This window comes from Anomalospiza imberbis, chromosome 26 (genome assembly GCF_031753505.1).
Source record: "Anomalospiza imberbis isolate Cuckoo-Finch-1a 21T00152 chromosome 26, ASM3175350v1, whole genome shotgun sequence".
NCBI lineage: Eukaryota > Metazoa > Chordata > Aves > Passeriformes > Viduidae > Anomalospiza > Anomalospiza imberbis.
Window position 1 is genome coordinate 6,294,661 of NC_089706.1, and position 19,089 is coordinate 6,313,749.

The 19,089-nt window shown below is 50.4% G+C and overlaps 1 protein-coding gene across 1 annotated transcript in view; it reads right to left on the bottom strand.

The window, feature by feature from the left end:
• Positions 1–19,089, bottom strand: part of PKP1 (plakophilin 1) — a 46,915-nt gene that overhangs the window by 22,128 nt on the left and 5,698 nt on the right. The window contains exons 2-3 of the mRNA XM_068173614.1: positions 16,566–16,666; positions 5,401–5,822 (exon numbers count right to left, since the gene is read on the bottom strand). Coding sequence (XP_068029715.1) covers positions 5,401–5,822; positions 16,566–16,666 — 523 coding nt within the window. The remainder of the gene's footprint in view (positions 1–5,400; positions 5,823–16,565; positions 16,667–19,089) is intronic.

Genomic DNA, 19,089 nt, shown 5'->3' on the forward strand with positions numbered 1-19,089 from the left:
ATTACTCAATGGAGACAAAGATCAGATTCTGGAATGGAAGGCAAATACTGAAGAGGATTAGTATCAGAGAAAGGCAATTTTCCTCACATTTCATGAGCAGATTGTTTTGTGTTAATTCCCATCTAAGTTTCCATCCTGCTTTTTAGGGCTACGGGTCCCAAGAGAGGAGGAATTAACAAATTCCATTGTTCATTAATAAAATCAGAGTAGACTCTTAAAACAGTGTTCAGCACATCCCAGCATTCTATCCCAAATACAAACAAACCAAAATGAAGGTGCCTTTCATTGTACTTGGTTCTGCTTCCACTGCATGGCTTAGCCCTGAAGAATTAATGTTTTGATATTGATCAGCTTTAATTATTCCAAAAGATGAGAGATAGATCAGAAAACACCCTCGGCACCTTTCCTGACTATTTCAACAACTCCTGTCCTTCTCTCTGTTTGCAGTACTGCCAGAGAAGCTGAGCTCAGGAGGGAATGGCTGCTGGGGACACACTGTCCCTGAGCTTCAGGCACAGCACAGAGACTGCAGCAGCTCAGCCGGGGCCAGGTCGGTGTCACCAGAGCCAAATGTGGCACTAAGAAATCCCAAAGGGTGGCCCCAGTCTGTACTGCCCCTTGCACAGCTGCCAGCTGAGGCATCCAAGACTTCTGACAGAGCAACTCCGAGATGTTACGGATTCCCAGGTGCCTGGAGAGACACTCGCTTCCACGTGGTCTCTGATGAGGTGTTTCTGTCTTCTTCTCCACACTCAGAGAACTCCAAAGGGAAGAGCATCCACATCTCCCAATGGGGCCAAAGGTAAGTGTGGGTTTGCAGGTGCCCATTAAAGGCTCCTGATCCAGATCAGCAAACCCTCAGCCAGGGACTGTCTGCAGACACCCAGCTCCTCATTCCATGCTCTCAGAGGAGAAAAACTCCTTCTCCGGGAGTGGGATGAGTCTGGGCACTCAGCCATGTCTCCAGCTCAGACATCTGGGTTTCCTTGAGAACAGCAAGAGCTGTTGGCTTTGTTAGAGGGTAACTCAGGGACCTGTCTCCAAATTCAGCCCCGTTGGCACTGGGCACCTCAGCTCAGAGAGAGGCAGCTCCTGAAGTGGTGTGACCAGCTCAGACCACTGCAGGGCCACAAACACCACGGCCACCACCTTGCCCTGTCTGTGCCATGAGGCCCCTGAAGCACAAAGTACAACAGCTCTTAAGTAGAACTAATACAATGTCAGTCCTTGGTGGATACAGATTTCTTGCACCTCAAGTTTCAGCTGGAGGGGCACAAAGACTCCAAATTTCCCAGGAGAATTAAACAACCCGTTGTTTGTTACTGCTTCTTACCATTGCTCCCTGATGACCAAGCAGGATGTAGAAACTTTTATCCTGAGTGGGCATAAATAGTATCAATAACATCAATAACATTGCAACATGCAATTTAGCCAAAAGCTGCCCGCTCAGGGTGCTACCCTGTCACCTGGAGCATGCTGCAAGTGCCACCCAGCAGAGGGAATGGTTCAAAGTGGGCAGATGTGGCTGGTCTCCACTAGCTGCTGAAATCACCGGTGCTACAGCTTCTAGGGTGAAATACTGCAGCTCTGGGGAATGTCACAAGAAATCAGGAAGGAGAAGGGTTCTGTGGAGAACTGGGAGTCCTGGACACCAAGAAAATTCCTCCAGCTCTACCAGACTCCAGAGAGCTGCATTTTGGCAAAATGTGAGTGTTGCTCATTGAGAGCAATCTTTGGGCAGGAGCCACTGGAACACCCTGAATTGTCTGAACCCAGGCCAGAGATGCTGAGCTTGGAAATGTTGATCCAGATATGAAATAATGATTACCAAGGCTCAAGTCTCTGAGTGAAGAGAAGTATGTCTGGAATTCCAGAATCACTGAGGCTGGAAAAGACCTCTGAGACCATCAGGTCCACCTGTGGCCAATCCTCACCTTGTCATCCAGCCCAGAGCACTCAGTGCCACATCCAGGTGTTCCTTGAGCATTTCTAGAGATGGGGACTCCACCACCTCCCTGGGCACCCCTTCCAATGTTTAACAACCCCTTCTATGAATAAATTTTTAATGGAAGAAATGGAATGGACATGACAAGGTCCCTCTCTGCTCACTGAGGCAGGATCATAACAGGGCTGGTGGAGGAGAATAAACTGCATGAGAAGTTTTAGTGTTCAACCTCCTGATCTGGCAAACAGTGCAGAACTCAGATTTCATCACCAGGACCAGCAGCATGGGGTGAGTAAACCCCTGTGTCATGATTTAGTTTATAAGGGAATCATAGAATGGCTTTTCCTGACAAACAGGTCAGTGTTACACTGCTCATCAGGCAGCTGGAGGAAAGGGGCTTTGGTCAGAGTTGCTGCTGTAAGAGGGAGGACTCTGAGGGATATCAGTTATCAGAGACAGCTCTTCCCTGTCTCATACAGACAAAGCCAGCTCAATAAATGGCAGTGATAATCAAGAACAGTTATGGAAATTAAATATCTTTGTCACCAAATGCAGAGGGACTGCTCAGCACAGACAGTTTGACAGTCATTGCACACTCAGAATTTTGATACCTGCACACCACTCTTGCCACCTGATAACACTCCGTGACCCATTTTTCCTCTCACACCAGCCAGGGAGACCAGATCCACAGCACAGAATGACTGAGAAGCACCACTGTGGAGCCAGTCCATGGGCATTACAGAGTTTTGTACCACAGACAGACCCAGTGGAGCACAGGTCCACTGCAATCCCTCTCACAGCAATGGAAATCACCCCATGGATCCCCTCAGAATGCATAGAAAGCATCCAGCCCTCCCCTGGCTCTTGCAGGCTACTGGCAAACCTGCAGACAAGACATCCACCACATCCCAAAACAGTAGATCTGCAGCACAAAAACAGAACACAGAATTCTCCATGTCGCAAAGGCACAAACTGCACCTGGAGAACGACCAGAATGAAAGGATAGAGCCCCAAACTGGGAACTGGCAGCAGCAGTGACCCAGCTGAGCCCTGTCCCTGCATGTGGAGGTTAATAATGGAGTACCTGCAAGCAAAACTCTCCTTACTCAACATCGGGGGAGCCAAGGGAAGATTGAAATCTCTGGGTGGAGAATCCTCCAGACACAACAGCCCTACATAGCAAGGAGAGCCCAGATATGTTCCTAACCCACCTCAGAAGCCCCTCCCTATCAAGAGCACACTGCGAGCAAGGCCAACAGTGCCCTGCAAGACACTTCTGAGGGCTAAGAGTCATCCAAAAGAGTCATTTTTCCAAAGAGGACAACTTTGTATGTCTCCAAAGCTTTAAGGACAGCTGCTCTCAACCTCCTGCCCTCTGAGTACAACTCCTGTACCAGGTGCCCCCTGCACCAGCTCGGCAGAGCAGGGGCTGTGTCACAGCCATATCAGATTCACCCAGGGGACACAGCCCCAGCTGAGCCCACAACTCGAAGCCCAGCTTGGAGCCCAACTTGGAGCCCGAGGTTTCCAGAGCAGAACCAGTTCTGCCAGATGAGCCATGCCCCAAGCCAGGAGTGTGTAAATGGAGCCACTCCCTAACCAAGGGCAACCAGAGCTGGAGAGGATCCCTCTCAAAACAGCAGCTCTCCTCTCAGAAAATGCCATCATTCCCCAAGTGACCTCTCCAAAGCCATGACCAAGCCCCTGACCGTGGCTTTGGCCAGAGCCTGCCAGGACTAATTGCTCCAAAGCTGTGTCCTCCCTAGGAGAAGGCAGCTGCAGCCCTGAGTCCAGGCATTCTGCCATCCCCCCCACCACTACACTTTTCTACTCTTCAGTGAGAAATTCCCTAGAACAGATCATTTCCAGTTTGTGTAACATCTCTGGATCCTGTTCCAGAGGATTTAAAGAGCTGCTGACAGCAGCAAGCCAAGGCCACCAGTGCTCTGGGCTAGCCAGGGCTAATTTGGCATGTGTCAAACATGGAGTAACTGGGCACATGGGCAACCAAGGGTTCATGATAGCATTCTAATGGGGCAGTGACGTTTCTTGGCATCCATGCTCTGGGATACACCCTCCTACTCAATCCCAAAGGAGGGAGGCTTAGCCAGAGTAACCTGGGACATTCAGATGTGGAAAAGGGCACGGTCTGGCTGATGCTGCTGAAAGGGAAGGGGATTTTCTCAGTACTTCCATCATTCCTTGGGGCAGCAACTCAACAGTTCCAGGCCTTCGGTGGAAGTTGTGACAAAGTCCATGAGACCTGATAAACAGTTTCACACACATCCTGCAGTGGGAAATTTCTCCTTGGGACCAGGGACCACCAGGAATGAGTTCAGGAGCTTTTAGTGTTTGTGTGACAAAATTCCCCCTCTGTCAGGAAATTGTGATTGCTTCTGGGCTGGTGCAGAGCAAGTCCTGCGGGACGGTGATGCAGCACGGGAAGTGCAGTAGCCCTAGGAACTCTTGTGGAAGCTGCAGCCCCTCCCTCTCCAGCTTTCACTGCAATGTTTTGCAGTTCAAAACATGCAAACCATGGTCTTCCAAGGCTTCCAAGACTATGGTTTGTGCAGACCAAGCCTCTCCCAAGGCTGCAGCAGAACATGGTTGGTGCTCCAGAGCTGGAGGTAGCACAGGGCATTGGGGCAGCATTCAGTCACCACCCAAACCAGGTGATTGTCAGTGGGAGCTCTGCTGCACTCACAGGTACATCCTTGGGAGGGTCTGAGCTCACTGCTGTGTTTTACGTGCCCCGTGCTTGTAGGCAACATCTACAAGAAGGGATCTGATGCTCAAACATGATGGACCATCCTCCACCCTTATATATTTCCTACCCAAAATGAGACTGGATGCTCTGGACAGAAAAGAATTGAACAGCTTCCACTGCTCCTCTTTCCTGGTTAGTCAGATTATTCCAATTAGGATATTTATTTCAATTTATGACTCTTTTTTTTTTTTTCTGAAACCCAAGTCAGATCTTTTGGGCAAATGAAGCAGGGGCTAGGTGGAGAGAGGGAAACAGCACTGCTTAGCAGGGTCTCAGCTCTGCTCTGAGTCAGACCCTCAGGAACTGACTCCTTCCAAGACAGGTTTTTTTTGGATAAGTTTTCTGCCAGATTGAAGCAGCAGGACAGCCAGGAGAGACACCCTGACTGCACACCAGGCCTTCTGCTCTTCACCTCCCCATCCTCAAATCATTGTGGGTTAATGCCACCACAGACACTGAGGGATTGTGTTGCCCAATATCACAGAGCTACAGCAGAGATACCTGCACTGAGCCAGTCCTATCAGTTCCCCTCCACAGCCCAGGAAAGGAAATAAAGCCCTTAGGAGTGACTCATGTGACCCACTTTGCTGCAGCGCACTGGTAAGGGCTCTCCAGCAGCTCAGGTGCCTGGCTCTGGTGGACAGAGCTCCCAGCACTGTCCACACTCCCTCAGGGTCAGAGCACTTACTTGGAGCTGGACTGGGCCTGTCCATAGACCCCGTCCTGCTTGCAGCTCATCATGGGCTGGGCATAGACCACGTCGGGCTTGTTGCTCGAGGGGCAGGACAGGGCCCGCGCTGGCACTTTTTTACTGGTCCTGCTGGTTCCCTGCTGGGTGCTGCAGCTGCTGTAGATGCTCTGGCGGTTGAGGGTGGCCTTGTGCTCGGCCCGGCCGCCGCCGTGGGCCTTGCGCAGGGTGCCGCGGGGCGGCTCGCAGTAGAGGTCGGGCTCGCTGCGGCTGCTCTTGATGTTCTGCACGAAGCAGTAGTCGCTGCCGGCCCGGGGGCTGCACAGGGCCTTGCCGTGGGCCCGGCTGGCCCAGCCCTCCATCTGGCTGTAGGAGCTGTAGCGCCGGCTCTCCACGTCCCGCTTCAGCGTCCCGTTGTAGAGCTGCCAAACACCAAACACAGCGCGTTAGGGCCGAGCTGAGCTCGGCACCGCCAGGCCCACCTGGCTGCCTGTTACCGCTTTCCTGGGCCTCTCGAGCACTTTCGTGCCCAAAATTTATCCGAGGTTATCCAACCTGCAGCATTTACAAAGGAGCCAAACCCCACCTGGATATCAGGGACACTGAGGGATCAGGATGTGGGATCCAGGAGCTTTAAAGTAGAACCGAAAGCTGAAACATGACCCTGGCAATAGAGGAAGTGCTTTATTCCCAACACACAGGGTCTAACCCACCCTGTAATTACAGGAGCTCACTGCATATCTCCCACCATCATGGAGCTTGACGCCCCATTCTGACCTTCCAGCAGTCTCTGCACTTATTTTTAATTTCCTTACGCTCTTTTCTTTCCCTCCCATCTATTAGTTCCTTAGAAAGGGAGTAAAGGGAGTGAAAAATGAGTAAGAAGGGATTATTGAATCTTGTTTCTTGTGCCAAGAAACAAGTGGAGACAATGAATATCTGCTTATGAGTTACAAGGCGTGTAGTATCTGCTCAGATAATGGGATGCTCTGGGAACAATGGGGAATATGCAATAAAAACTGAGATGACTAAGACAGGAAGTAAAAAAGGATAAAAGATGGTAAAATAAACCATCTACAATTAGCAGAACAAAAAGATGGCTTTAGCTGCCCTGCTGTCAGTTCAAAATGCCTTCACCACTTCATCAGAAGTCCTCCAGATTTGCATCAAGTTTGCCACACCAGGATTGAATTCAATCTTCTTCTGCAATGTTAAACCCTTGGGATGTCAGTGCTGGCTTGTGGGAGCCTGCAGGGTTATGTCCAAATGAGAGACAACTCATTCAGATGTGTACTACAGAAAGGAAAGGAAATTAAACCGTTTTAGGGCTGTTTGCCCTATGATGCTGAGTTTGTGCTCTGCATCCCCTCAGCAGCCCGGCAAGAAGATCTCCAAGACATACAGCAAACAGGGATAAAAAGAACTAAGGAACAAAACTGCCTTCCTCATCTCCCTTTGATTATCGTGGGAAAGTTCATCCATGGTGTCCTGTTGGATCAAAGTGGTTTTTTCTCATCCAACTCTAAGCAGTGGCACTTTGGGTGACACTTTCTCAAAGGCCACCCAAGGGTCCCTTTGGCTGGGAGAGAAAAGTCAACACTGGCTCCTAATCATTTCCTTGGAATTGTGAAAAGCCTGTGCCTGGTGTAGTAGTTCATGTCATTGAAAAAGAAATCCATATTTCCTAACCTAGAAACACGCTATGACAGAGAAATTGGAATCCTCTGCCGGCTCACCTCAAGTCCCTCAGCTCTGTCCTAAGTCCATCCCAGCCCCAGCACACTCAGCATCATTCCTGCCTCCAACACTCTGCAGAATTGTCATTATGTTAATTAATTAAGCCAAATATTTCCATTAACAAACCGATCATCAGGAATGCAGGGAATCCTCTCGGATGTGTCCCAGAGAGCTGCAGAAGTAACGGCTGAAACCCTTCCCAAGGGGCTCCCTGGCACCATCTGGGTGGGACTAAACCCTTTAGTCCAGCTCTGCTGATGCCCAGATCACTGTTATTTGAGTCATTTTCAGACTTTCAAATGTTCATCTAAACAGGTGAATTGCTGCAAGGGGACAAAAGGAGAGCAGATTCTCTCTGTGCCTTCTCCAGGGGAGACAGAACAAACCTGGTGCTGAGTGGGGAAGGGGCAGGTTCGGAGCCTCCTGCAGAGCTCTCTGCAGAGCTCCCGGGGCTTGGAAGGACAGGTTGCAGGTGATACGAAGAGCCAGGGTGAGGCACATCACAGTAGACTGTGATGAGTCTTGGGGGCTCTCTGGCAGTGGGACAAGCCCTCTGCTGCCCAGGATAAAATCCAGAACAGCCACATACACAGGCTCTCTCCATCCCAGGTTTGCTTGGGATGCAGCACACACACAGCAGTGGTGAAGTGACCTTCCATGGAGTCATGATCTACCATGTATGTCCTTCTGAGGTGATACCATCCTCATTTCAATTCATTTTCCTGGGTTCAGAAACCCTGGGGACAGTGAGGGATGGACAGGGCTGCAGTGGGAAGATGCAGGGTGGACTTCGTGCTCAGTGGAGCTGCTGGCAACAGCTGCAGGACAGAGAGCAGCTTGTTAGATGTGAGCCCTGCTGGTTTTCTTTATGAGTCAGTTTAAGCTGGGATTATTCTGTAGGGCTGTCAGAAGCTTGGCAGAGCTGCGGAGCCCCTGGGCATCTGCTGAAACCGACTCAGGGAGCCTGGAAGAGGAACTCGTTGTTTATCTAAAGCTGGGACTTGCTCTGCAGTGCACTCACTGAGGGGAGGGGGAGTGTGTCTCTGTTTACTGAGACAGAATCATGGCTCCCCGATTCCCTGCTGGGTTTTAGAGTGGCCGTGGCATTGTCCTCCTCCTTGGCAGCCCTGAGATGGGGGAAGCTGTTTGCAGACACCTTTCTGCAACAGAGGAGCCCTGGGCTGCAAGTCCGAGCAGGTCCTGGCAGGGCGGGGGAGCCTTTTGCAAACTCATGGGAAAATTGTTCCCGTGTGATGTGAAGCTCATTACCAAAGGCAGTCCACGACTTTTATTGCTGATTCTACCAGATGCTTGGCTGAGCCCATTTTAATCTCTTTCAAGTGGCACGGACCTAACTGGTATCTCAGAATTCCTTTTTGCAGCAGGAGCCTGATCCAACGGCTCCTGATCGATGACGGTTCTCCTGCCAGCTCCAATGGACCTCAGACCTTGAGTCTATGAATCCCTGCATGACTGGGGCTGACTTGATCCCTTCCTGTTCCTGGCAAAGCTTCCCCACACTAAAATCTAAATCCCTGTGTTGGATGCTGACCCAGCTAAGTCAGGGACTGTCACTTCCAGCACTGGAGCAAATGTGGCCGAGGGAATGGAATTCCCTGCAGCCATCAGTGAGACAGGATGCCCAGCAAGGAAGAAGGGAAGCACTCTGTCTGGAGAGATGCCATCTCTGAGGGGGAAGGTGTCACACAGTCTGTGCTTTAAAGAGCCACCTGACAACAGCTCCCAACTTCTGCTGATGCCACTCCACGTGCAGGGGGCTCTCCCTGTGCAGAAGAGCAGCAATGAAAGGAAAGAATCAATCTCTGGCCTTCAGACCTCATCAGTGCCCAGATTTCCTAATGCTGTGAATTTCATCTGCCCACTGCCCATGGGTGTGTGCGTGGTGTGCCATCCACACCTCTGCCCTTTAGGAGTGTGGGGAAATGCTGGGAAAGACCAGGAAGTCACTCACAGTGGGGTGCAGACAGAAAGCAGTGATTCCCTCTGCACTGCAGGATCTGGGAAGCATTTTGAAGGGCTCAGGTTGTCACTTAGACTTCTCCCCCCAGAAGCTGAGAAGTCAGGACAGTTTGGAAGGTGTCCCCTTTTATCACACAACTCCTTGGATTGCCAAGGGGCAGCCCAGAAAACAATCCATGTCCTGGGCTCATCCCCTAGTGTGGGCTGCAGGGAGGGAGAGGAGTCTCCCATCTACTCTGCTCTTGTGACACCCCACCTGGAATACTCTGCACAGTTCTGGTGCTCCAGTCATGAGGACATAGAACTGTTGGAGCAAGCCCAGAGGAAGCCACCCAGCTGATAAGGGGACTGGTGCAATTCTCCAGTGGAGACAGGCTGGGACAGCTGGGAATGTTCAGCCTGGAGAAAAGAAGGTTGTATGGAGACCTAACAGCACCTTCCAGGATCTGAAGGGGCTACAGAGAAGATAGAGAGGGATCTTTCATCAGTAACTGAAGTGACAAGACAAGGGGAATGGCTTCAAACTGCCAGAGGGCAGTGTTAGATGGAATTTTGGGGAGAAATTCTTCCCTGTGAAGGTAGGGAGGCCCTGGCACAGGCTGCCCAGAGAAGCTGTGGCTGCCCCATCCCTGGAAGTGCCAAGGTCAGGTTGGACAGGGCTTGGAGCCAGCTGGGATAGTGGAAGGTGTCCCTGCCTATGGTAGGGGGTGGAATGAGATGATCTCTAGGGTCCCTTCCAACCCAAACCCCTCTGCAATCCTATGATTCTGATTCCAGCCATTCCATCAGGCCCTGGCAGTCCCCTGTGGCTTTAGGATGCAGGAGGATGCTCAGGTGCAGCCAGGCCACCTGACATTCTGAATTTTAGCCTCCCCACTGTGAAATGAGTGTGTCTGTGTGAGGCCAGGCCTTGGGAGCTGTTCATTCACAGTCAGACAGGGAAGGGAGGGAGGAAGGAAAGGTACTGGAGATGAGCACTGGTGGCACTGCTGCTCCTGTCAGGCCCAGGGAGGAAGTGCTTCCCTCTCTGGCAGCAGCACAGACCTGCCTTTAAATTAATGAGCATTTATGGATCTCCAGTTCTCAGCCTGCAGTATGTTCTAGGAACAACAAGTAGAATATCCAACACATGAGACAGGTAAATAAACGTCTTCAGCCTCTTATTTCAGCTGGAATAAAAGTGCTTCTAGAGAGAAAGTCAAAATGGCATTTTCCCAGCCATCAGCCATGAGTCCTTTTCTGTTTTTTTCTTCCATAAACCCTTTTGCTTGGCAGGAAAAGTCTCTGTCCTCCCCCTAGTTTCCAGAGAAGCAGAAGCACGGAGCAAGGTGCATCAGCCCAGGAATGGCACCCGCATCCAGCTCTGCCTTCCCACGTCAGAGCCCTCCCAGAGAACTGGGTGGTTCTGATTCCGCATCTGAGGACGCCATCAGTTCATTACCTGCCTGGATTTTTTTCCCTTGCAATTTGTTTGTTTCTAGAGCAGCAGACAGAGAAGTGAGGGCTCCGTATAAACACGTCAGGAGCAGGTTTCTCCCAGGCTGGAGGGCAAAGCACAGGAGATGCAACCTGAGCAGGTCCCACCCTGAGTGCTGGGTGGGGAGAGCTCCGCACACTCCTTGCGAAACCCTCTGAGTGCTGCTCCCTCCATGGCAGGGAGAAAAATTGCAAAACCAGCAAATATATTGTTTATCTATTTCTGAAATGCTCCTTCCCACCTCTCCCAGGAGCTGCCTTTACCTATGATTTTTCTTCTCTTTTTTCTCATTCAGCTGAGATTTAGGTCTTGCTAATTCCACAAGCTCTGGCCAAGGGAGTGTCCAACTTGCTGTTCCAAAGCCTAAAGCCTCATGCAAACCTCCCAGGGACACCAGGCTCTGATCAAGCAATGATGTGCAGTAACTCTAAACCTTTGTTTTCTCTGGCAAGTTTATCCAAATCACTCTCTTTTGGGGTTCTTTTAAGCTTGGATGCATTGTCACAACAAACAACAAATTCTGACCTGAAATCCTTATGGGACAAAGCTCCCACTGATAATGAGAGGTTTTGGCCAAAGAGGCAAAGGCGGGCAGGGACAACAGTGACCACCTCTTGTTCAGGTAATGCTCTTCAGAGAGAAAGCTCTGACACTTTGTCCCACAGAGGATTTTTGGTTACAAATATTCCTACAGTCTCTGGTGCAGAGGGATCATCGGTGTGTGTTTCTCATTAGTGCCATAACGGATGAAATTAATACAGGTAACTGCTTTAATCCAGCACCACCAGACCAGCCAAATATTCCTTGGTCTGGGAGCATGGCTGCTCCTAGAGCCGTTGTTAAAGTAACATCTGGGCCCCCCCTGGAAGAGAGACACTGAGGGGCTGGAGCTTGCCCAGGTAAGGGAACGGAGCTGGGGAAGGGACTGGAGCACCAGGAGCGGCTGAGGGAGCTGGAAAGGGGCTCAGCCTGGAGAAAAGGAGGCTCAGGGGGACCTTCTGGCTCTGCACAACTCCTGACAGGAGGGGACAGCCAGGGAGGGTTGGGCTCTGCTCCCAGGGAACAGGGACAAGACAGGAGGAAACGGCATCAAGTTGTGCCAAGGGAGTTTCAGGTTGGACATCAGGAGGAATTTCTTCATGGAAATGGTTGTTAAACATTAGAATGGACAGCCCAGGGCAGCGGTGTGGTCACTGTCCCTGAAGGTGTTCAAGAAATGACTGGACCCTGCACTCAGTGGTGACGGGTCAAAGGTTGGACTCGATGATCTTACAGGTCTTGTCCAACCTCAGTGATCCTGTGATTCTGTGAAAGCCCCAGCTCAGCTCTGTGGGGATAAGGACCTGCTGGAGACAGGACACATCTGAGATTCCCTCCCCCTTCCCAGCACATCCAGTGTTTGTTTGCCCTCGCTAGGTACAGTGCTGGGGGGACGCATCCACATCATGTGGGGGATTTCCTTCTTGTGGAAGCAGCAGCATGGCGAGCCAGGTGGGCTCTGTACCTTGTCCTGGTCCTGCCTCATCCTGGTCATGCTGTGGGACCTGGGAATGCCCCAGTTTCCTGCCAGTGATGGACCTGCCAAGACCCAGGCAAGAGCTGGGAGGGAACTGAGCCTCAGAGGTGTTTGCTGGTGGAACCCCACGTGCTGCCCTCCATGTGTTTGGGATTTGTTGTGCCTCTCCAAAGCTGCACCTACAGTTGGGGTGAGCACCAAGGTCCCTGCAATCCATGGACCACCTGACTGTGGCTGTGGCTTTGCAACACTGCTGGAGAGACTCCATTTTTGGGGTGAACTGAGCTGTCAGAGACAAGGGTGTGGCTCATGCTGAGGCTTCTGCCAGGACTGCACTGCTCTAGGTGCCCAGTCCAGCTTCCTTAACCCTCTCCCAGGTTTGTCTGTGTGAATTGTGGTCACAAATGACCCTCCTGTGGGACCTGAGGTGTTGCTCACACCAGGACACAGTTTCTGAGGCTGGAGGGCTTTGGGAACTGCTGGCCACTCATAGCTCACAGTGGCAGTAGGGTTACAAATGCCTCTAAGGCTTCTCTGAACATGGGTTGAGTTATCACCCTGACACAGAGGGGTTTGCAGACACGGATCCTCCTGTTACTGCATCCCAGTGTGGTATCTGAGCAAATGAATTCCCGAAGGCTGAAAATCCTTGAGAGCTGCACCAGCCCCTGACACATGAGCCAAGGAAATGCAGCAGCCAAGAGCAAACCCACTGCCCTCCAAATGCCTCCTGGAGAGGCCCCACTGGCTCAGTGTTCCTTGCACTGGCAGTGAGAAGGTGCTCACTGGGACAGCGATGCTGCAAATGAGGCACCCCACAAGGGGAATTAACAGAAAATAATCTGTAATAATGGGTGAATCACAGAGTTTAATCCAAAGTGTTAGAAACAAAGAATTATGAAGTCATTAAATTAGAAAAGCCCTCTAAGATCAAAGAGTCCCTTCATTAAGCTAACACTGCCACATTCACCCTAAACCATGTCCTCAAGATCCACATCCACAAGTTTTTGAACACTACCAGGGCTGGGGACTCCACCACTGCCCTAGGCAGCCTATTCCAAACTGACTGATCCAGAAAGAGCTCTTCCTCCAGATCCATCATTTCTCTTACTCTAATATTTGAACATCAGTCTCACAAGATTGGGAAGAAAACACAGAAGTGAAAAGTTTGACATTTCCGGGAAGACACAAGACAAAAGGAGAAAGTCAGGGATAGCAGATTTAAGAGCTGTGGGTGGGACAGGACACCTTTAGTGTCACCATCTGAGGCAGTGCTTTAGATCAGGGCACTCCAAGAGCAGTGTCTCAAGTGCAGGTGCTGTGGAGCAACACCCTGGACATGGATTTCCCTCTGCACCTTTTAAACTCCAGGGGGACTGGGAGTCAGTCATTTCCCTCAATATTACAATGAGTCACCTCCCTGGAGTATCTGAGTTTGCCTGTGCACCTCAAAGGACTTTGTCACTTTTCAGACACATTCACAGCACCAGCTCCAGCTGGAAATAAGTCCAGCAATTTTGCCTTCAAAAATAGATTTGCTTTATCTTTGGTTTCACGTCTTACAACCCAGGAATTACAAACAGGAAACATTTCTTAGGAAGCCCAGAACCTGCATAGATTTCAAACAGGTCTGTAGACAAAAGCTGAAGTTATCCCAAGCTGGAGGCTGGTGGCAGATGTGTGGAACCTTTAATACTGTCTGGAAAAAGCAGAATGGAGGAAGCTGCTCAGTGTGGTTGGGGAGTCTGGTGTCTGTTGAGCTTCTTAAGCACATTTAGGCTTGAGGTTATGTGTTCCAAAGAGCCAGTGGCACCTGCGACTGCTTGCCTGTGACTGCAGTCATCTCCCTGTGCACTCATCTCCTGCTCCATCCAGCTCCAGCAGCAGGAGATAGGGATCCAGGGGGGCTGATTCATCCTGACCTGACAGATCTCCCAGGTAGAGGAGATGAATCACCTCCCCTACCTCTGCCTTTGTTGGCCAGGGGAGGAGTCAGACAACTGGTCAGGACTAAATGGCTGATTCTCAGATAGACTCAGGTAAGACAAAGTTTACTGTGGCCCTTTCACAGGTCCCAGTCCTTTTTGCTAAAGTAACCCAGATCCTGAAGACCTTTATCAAAAATATTCAGAATTAAAGACTTGCATGGACTCAAATTTGAAGAAATACCTTCCTTCCTCAGTAAGTGCCGAGGAGTCTCTCAGAGAACAGACAGAGCTGCCTAAATCCCCAGTGAGCCTGAAGGGACTGAACTGTTGTGTCCACGGGACTCTGGTGTCTCATGGAGGTCCTGAACTTTATCACCTTCATCACCACCTTCCAGCTGTTCCCCAGAACACCAACACTGCTGACTGAAACCCCCAGCAGCCAGTGGCATTCCCACCTACCCAGCATTTGTCCAGCTGCCATAATGATTGGGAATAAGATCAGGAACTAACAACAGGAAACAATAACCCTCACACCAGCAGCAGGAGCTACAGCAGCACCTTACCAGCATGAGCAGAGACAGGCCTTGACTTCCTCCCTCTTTAAGAAAAACCCCCATCTACAAATCCTTGGAATGGCTGAAACACAGCAATTTTGCTTGGACAAAGCAAAACAAACTCCATTCAGGAATCACAATAGGCAAACAGCAACATATCATCAAAACAAAACATCCCAACTGTTTTGAGTTGTGAAGCTCAGATGCTCCATGTCTGCCTTGGGAACTGTCTCAGTTGCACTTTTCTAGTGGCCACAAAAACCCTGCCTGGTTACCATGGCTGGACCCTCTGTAGGGCTCCACCACTGTCTTAGGGATAGAGACAGGACACCTGGATGGATGGACCTGGGCTCTGACCAATTACAGAATCCCAGAATCCCAGAATGGTTTGGGTTGGAAGGGTCCTCAAAGCCCATTCCACCCTGCCACAGGCAGGGACACCTTCCACTAGCGCAGGTTGCTCCAAGCCCTGTCCAACCTGACCTTGGACACCTCCAGGCATGGTGCAGCCACAGCTGCTCTGGGCACCCTGTGCCAGGGCCTCGCCAACCTCAGAGGGAAGAATTTCTTCCATCCCTCACAGAGAAGAAAATCCCATCTAACTCTGCCCTCTGGCAGTGGAAAGCCATTCCCCCTTGTCCTGTCCCGCCATCCCTTGAAATAATCTCTCTTCATCTTTCCTGTAGCTCCTTCAGGTACTGCAAGGCCATAGTACAGTCACCCCAAACCTTCTCTTCTCCAAGCTGAACAATCCCAACTCTCCCAGTGTTTCCTCACAGCAGAATTCTCCATCCCCCTGATCAACTTGGTGCCTCCTCTGAACACACTTTTCCCACCTGGGGACAGGATCTCCCCTGGCTGGGATTTAACCAGCACAGGAAAGGACACTGAAATGGGCCAACAGACAGGCTGGAAAGAAACATTCCAAAGACACTCCAGTGCTCCCAGTTTTCCTACTGAACACCCAGTGATGCAAACTCAGCAAGTGACACCACTGCCTCAAAGCCATCATGCTACAAGGCCATTAGGAAAGACCCAGGTAAATCCTCCTGAAGCTGAGGAATGCTGGTGCTCTGAACAAGCAGAGGATCTGGCAACCACCAGGAAAAGCTGCAGCCCTGTCTGTGTGCTTGGAGCCACCAAGACCTTTCCTGGTTCAAGCCTTTGATGGCTGACACAGAGCTGCTTTACAGTCCCAGAGCTGTTGAAAGGAGTCCTTTGCTTTTCTCATATTCAAATCCCAGATCTGTGAATTGCTCCTTTCTACTTTAGAGCTGATGAGAAGCAGGGAACAGCAGAACATAGGCCTGAAATGGAGGGGCAACATGAGCACAAGTTGTCCCAGTGGACTGTGGAGTGGTTTGGAGTGATTCCCTGTGTACCAGGGGTCTGTCACCAAGGACCAGGAGCTCTGAGGGATGTTCAGCCTCACACTGCACAAAGACAGGTACCATCTCACCTGGGCTTTCTCTGGAAATCTGCAATAATTTTTTTGGAAATCACTGTGGAAGAACTGGACCCACTTTTTTGCAAGCACAGAGAGTATCTGGGAAGGGTCTGCAGTAGCACTGAGTTTGGGAACAGCAGCACAGTTCTAATGCAAATCCCCTGATCTGCATTCCCCAGCCACATTCGTGTCATTCACAGCCATGTTTTGGTGCACAGGAACAAAGATGGGAACTCCTGGATGTGCTCGAGACTTGAACTGAGCTGTGATAGTCTGAACCCAGCCCTGATCCCTCAGGCAGCTTCCAAACTCTCGTGTCATTGGATATCAACCCACAGAATCTTGTCCACTCTAAAATCCCCACATAGAACAGCTGTGGGGCCCTCGATCGATCCTCCTCCTCCACTGCACTGAATGCCTTTCTAGGAGATCCAGGACCTCTCTCAGGCGAGTTTCTGAAGGAGATGTTCCTCCTGTCCAGGTGAGCTCAGACCATGCCATAATCCCAGACCAAGGAGTGTCTTACCGGGTATCCCCAGCTGCTGTTTCCTGTCTGGGTTTTGGTGTAGTAGCTGCCCCGGGATGTCCCGTAGCCATAACCATCAGCTAAACCATCGTACATGGAACCTGCAAATGGAAAAGGCATCGTCAGCATGAGAAAGCATTCCCAGGAGATAGGATTCACGGGAGAAAGTATTCCCAGCAGGTGCCTTTCAGAGCACAAAGCTCTTCTTTAACAGCAAGTTTAGTTATGGAAAAGTGACAGTTATAAATCTCAACAGGAACACAGGGAATACAGGCAGCAAGGGGGGCCCTTGTCACTGCTGGGAACTCCAGCCCTCACACCACAGACCCCCTAAACCACCCCAAGCTTTGCACCACAAAAGACCAAGTGCCATAAAACCCAAAGCAGAGGAGCAGAAAGGGTCAGAGACGGGGACAGTGTCTGACATCATGGAATCCCAGAATCCCAGAATGGTTTGGTTTGGACCTTAAAGCTCATCCAGTTTCACCCTTGCCATGGCAGGGACACCTTCCACTATCCCAGGTTGCTCCAAGCTCCTTCCAACCTGACCTTAGGCACTGCCAGGGATCCAGGGGCAGCCACAGCTTCTCTGGGCAACCTTGGCCAGGGTCTCACCACCATCACAGGGAGGAATTCTTTCCCAATATCCCATCTAACTCTGCCCTCTCACAGTGGGAAGCCATTCCCCTTTGTCCTGTCCCTCCAGACCCTTGTAAATAATCTTTCTCCATGTCTTCTGTCAGTTCCTTCAGGTACTGGAAGGCCACAATTAGGTCACCCCAAAGCTTCTCTTCTCTAGGGCTGAACAATCCCAGTTCTCTCAGCCTTTCCTCACAGGTGAGGAGTTCCTTTCCTCTGATCAGCTTGGTGGCCTCCTAGCTGTAGTATGAGAGGAACCTGGTGATATTTTGTGCTACATGTCCCGGAATGTCTGGCCAGACTTGTAGTAAATACAATTTCCCTCTCTGAAGGCAAAATCCACCCCTGACCCTTTCACCAGTCCACTCCATGTCTGAATCCTACCAATCTCATCAGCACAAGCAGCCTGAGCAAGGCTTGCTAAAATCAATCAGTGGTCTCTAACAAACACCACAGATAAAGGATGACCCAGTCTATTCAACACCTGGAGATCTAAAACAGTCAAACACTACAAAACCTCACTGCACTCTTCGAATTCCAGTCTTGGCTCTAGAAGATCACTTAGTATGTCTATACTTTCTTTTCCTGAAAATGTATAGCGCTCCATCATTATTTTTGGGATGCTAGAGGAATAAATGAGACTGGATCTCAGATATGTTTTTTTAAAGATACAAATACCTTGGATCAGGAGGAACCCATCAGCCATTTTTCCTACTCCTCAGTGCTTTGACTAGAGTTTGGATTTACCTACTCCAGCCCTTCCAAGAGCTGTCCCAGCAGTCTCTGGCACTACAACCTTTGGATCTCTCCTAAAAGTATTTTACTCAACGCCACGTTCATCACTACAAGACAAATGAAGTCAATCATTCTCTTTCCACAATGGAATTCCCTTAACCCCTCTGGATGGTCCAAAAGAGTTTAGGGTGATTTCAGTTTCATTTTCAGAAGTGCTCAATAATTCTGGCATCCCAGATCCCGTTATGAGGAAGTGCAAACCCTACACTCCAATTAACTTCCAGGGGAAGCTGTGAATGTCTAACAAAGTACAAAATCAGGACTTACCTGTCCTAACTTAGGCACCTGAACTGGTGGGTAATGTCAGAAATATCCTAATCTCTGTGATTGTCTGATAAGACTCCTCTCTGAGATAAACTGGATACGCTCGACCACAAAGGCCCCGGAGCCACTCAGGTCTCCTCCAGCCACTGATCCTTGGAATAAACCTTATTTATTGCTCTGCCTGAGGCACCCAGAACCTGTTATGGTGATTTGGTTTGTGGCTAAAAATTCTTGCATTTTCTCAGGAAGATGATTCCCGTGGATGTGGTGTAAATAATGAGATTTGCTTTCTATTGTCAGCAGGACTGCACCTGGAGAACATCCCTGGATGGAGAACAGGCAACAGCCAGGTTGGCTCCCAGCCCTGACCCTGTGCAGGAAACCACAGGAGCTCCTTTTCCGTAGTCTGGGGACTCGGTGGGCACTGCTCCTCACCCAGATCTCCCCAGCCCCGAAGCCTCATGCACATAAGGCTGCACAGCGCTTGCTGAGCTTGCTGATAAGGCAAGGAAGTGGCCATGGGAATGCAATGGGAGACTCAGTCATGTCCTTCACCTTGTGCTCCCTCTCCACCCTGGGATTTCCTTTCAACTCCACATCAGGACATCAGTGCTGGGCCTCAGCAGCAGCAAGGCAGTGCTGAAAGTGGTGAGTTTGGGACGGTTGATTCCCCAGGACACAGTTATGTGATAATCATAATTCCGAGCACGAAGGTAAAGTGATTCCATGATAATTTCCTCGGAATTCCTTCTTCAAATCTGCCTCTTGTTCTCTGTAAACATTCTTTAACTGCAGGTGTGAGCACCTGGAGCATTTTCCTGAGTGA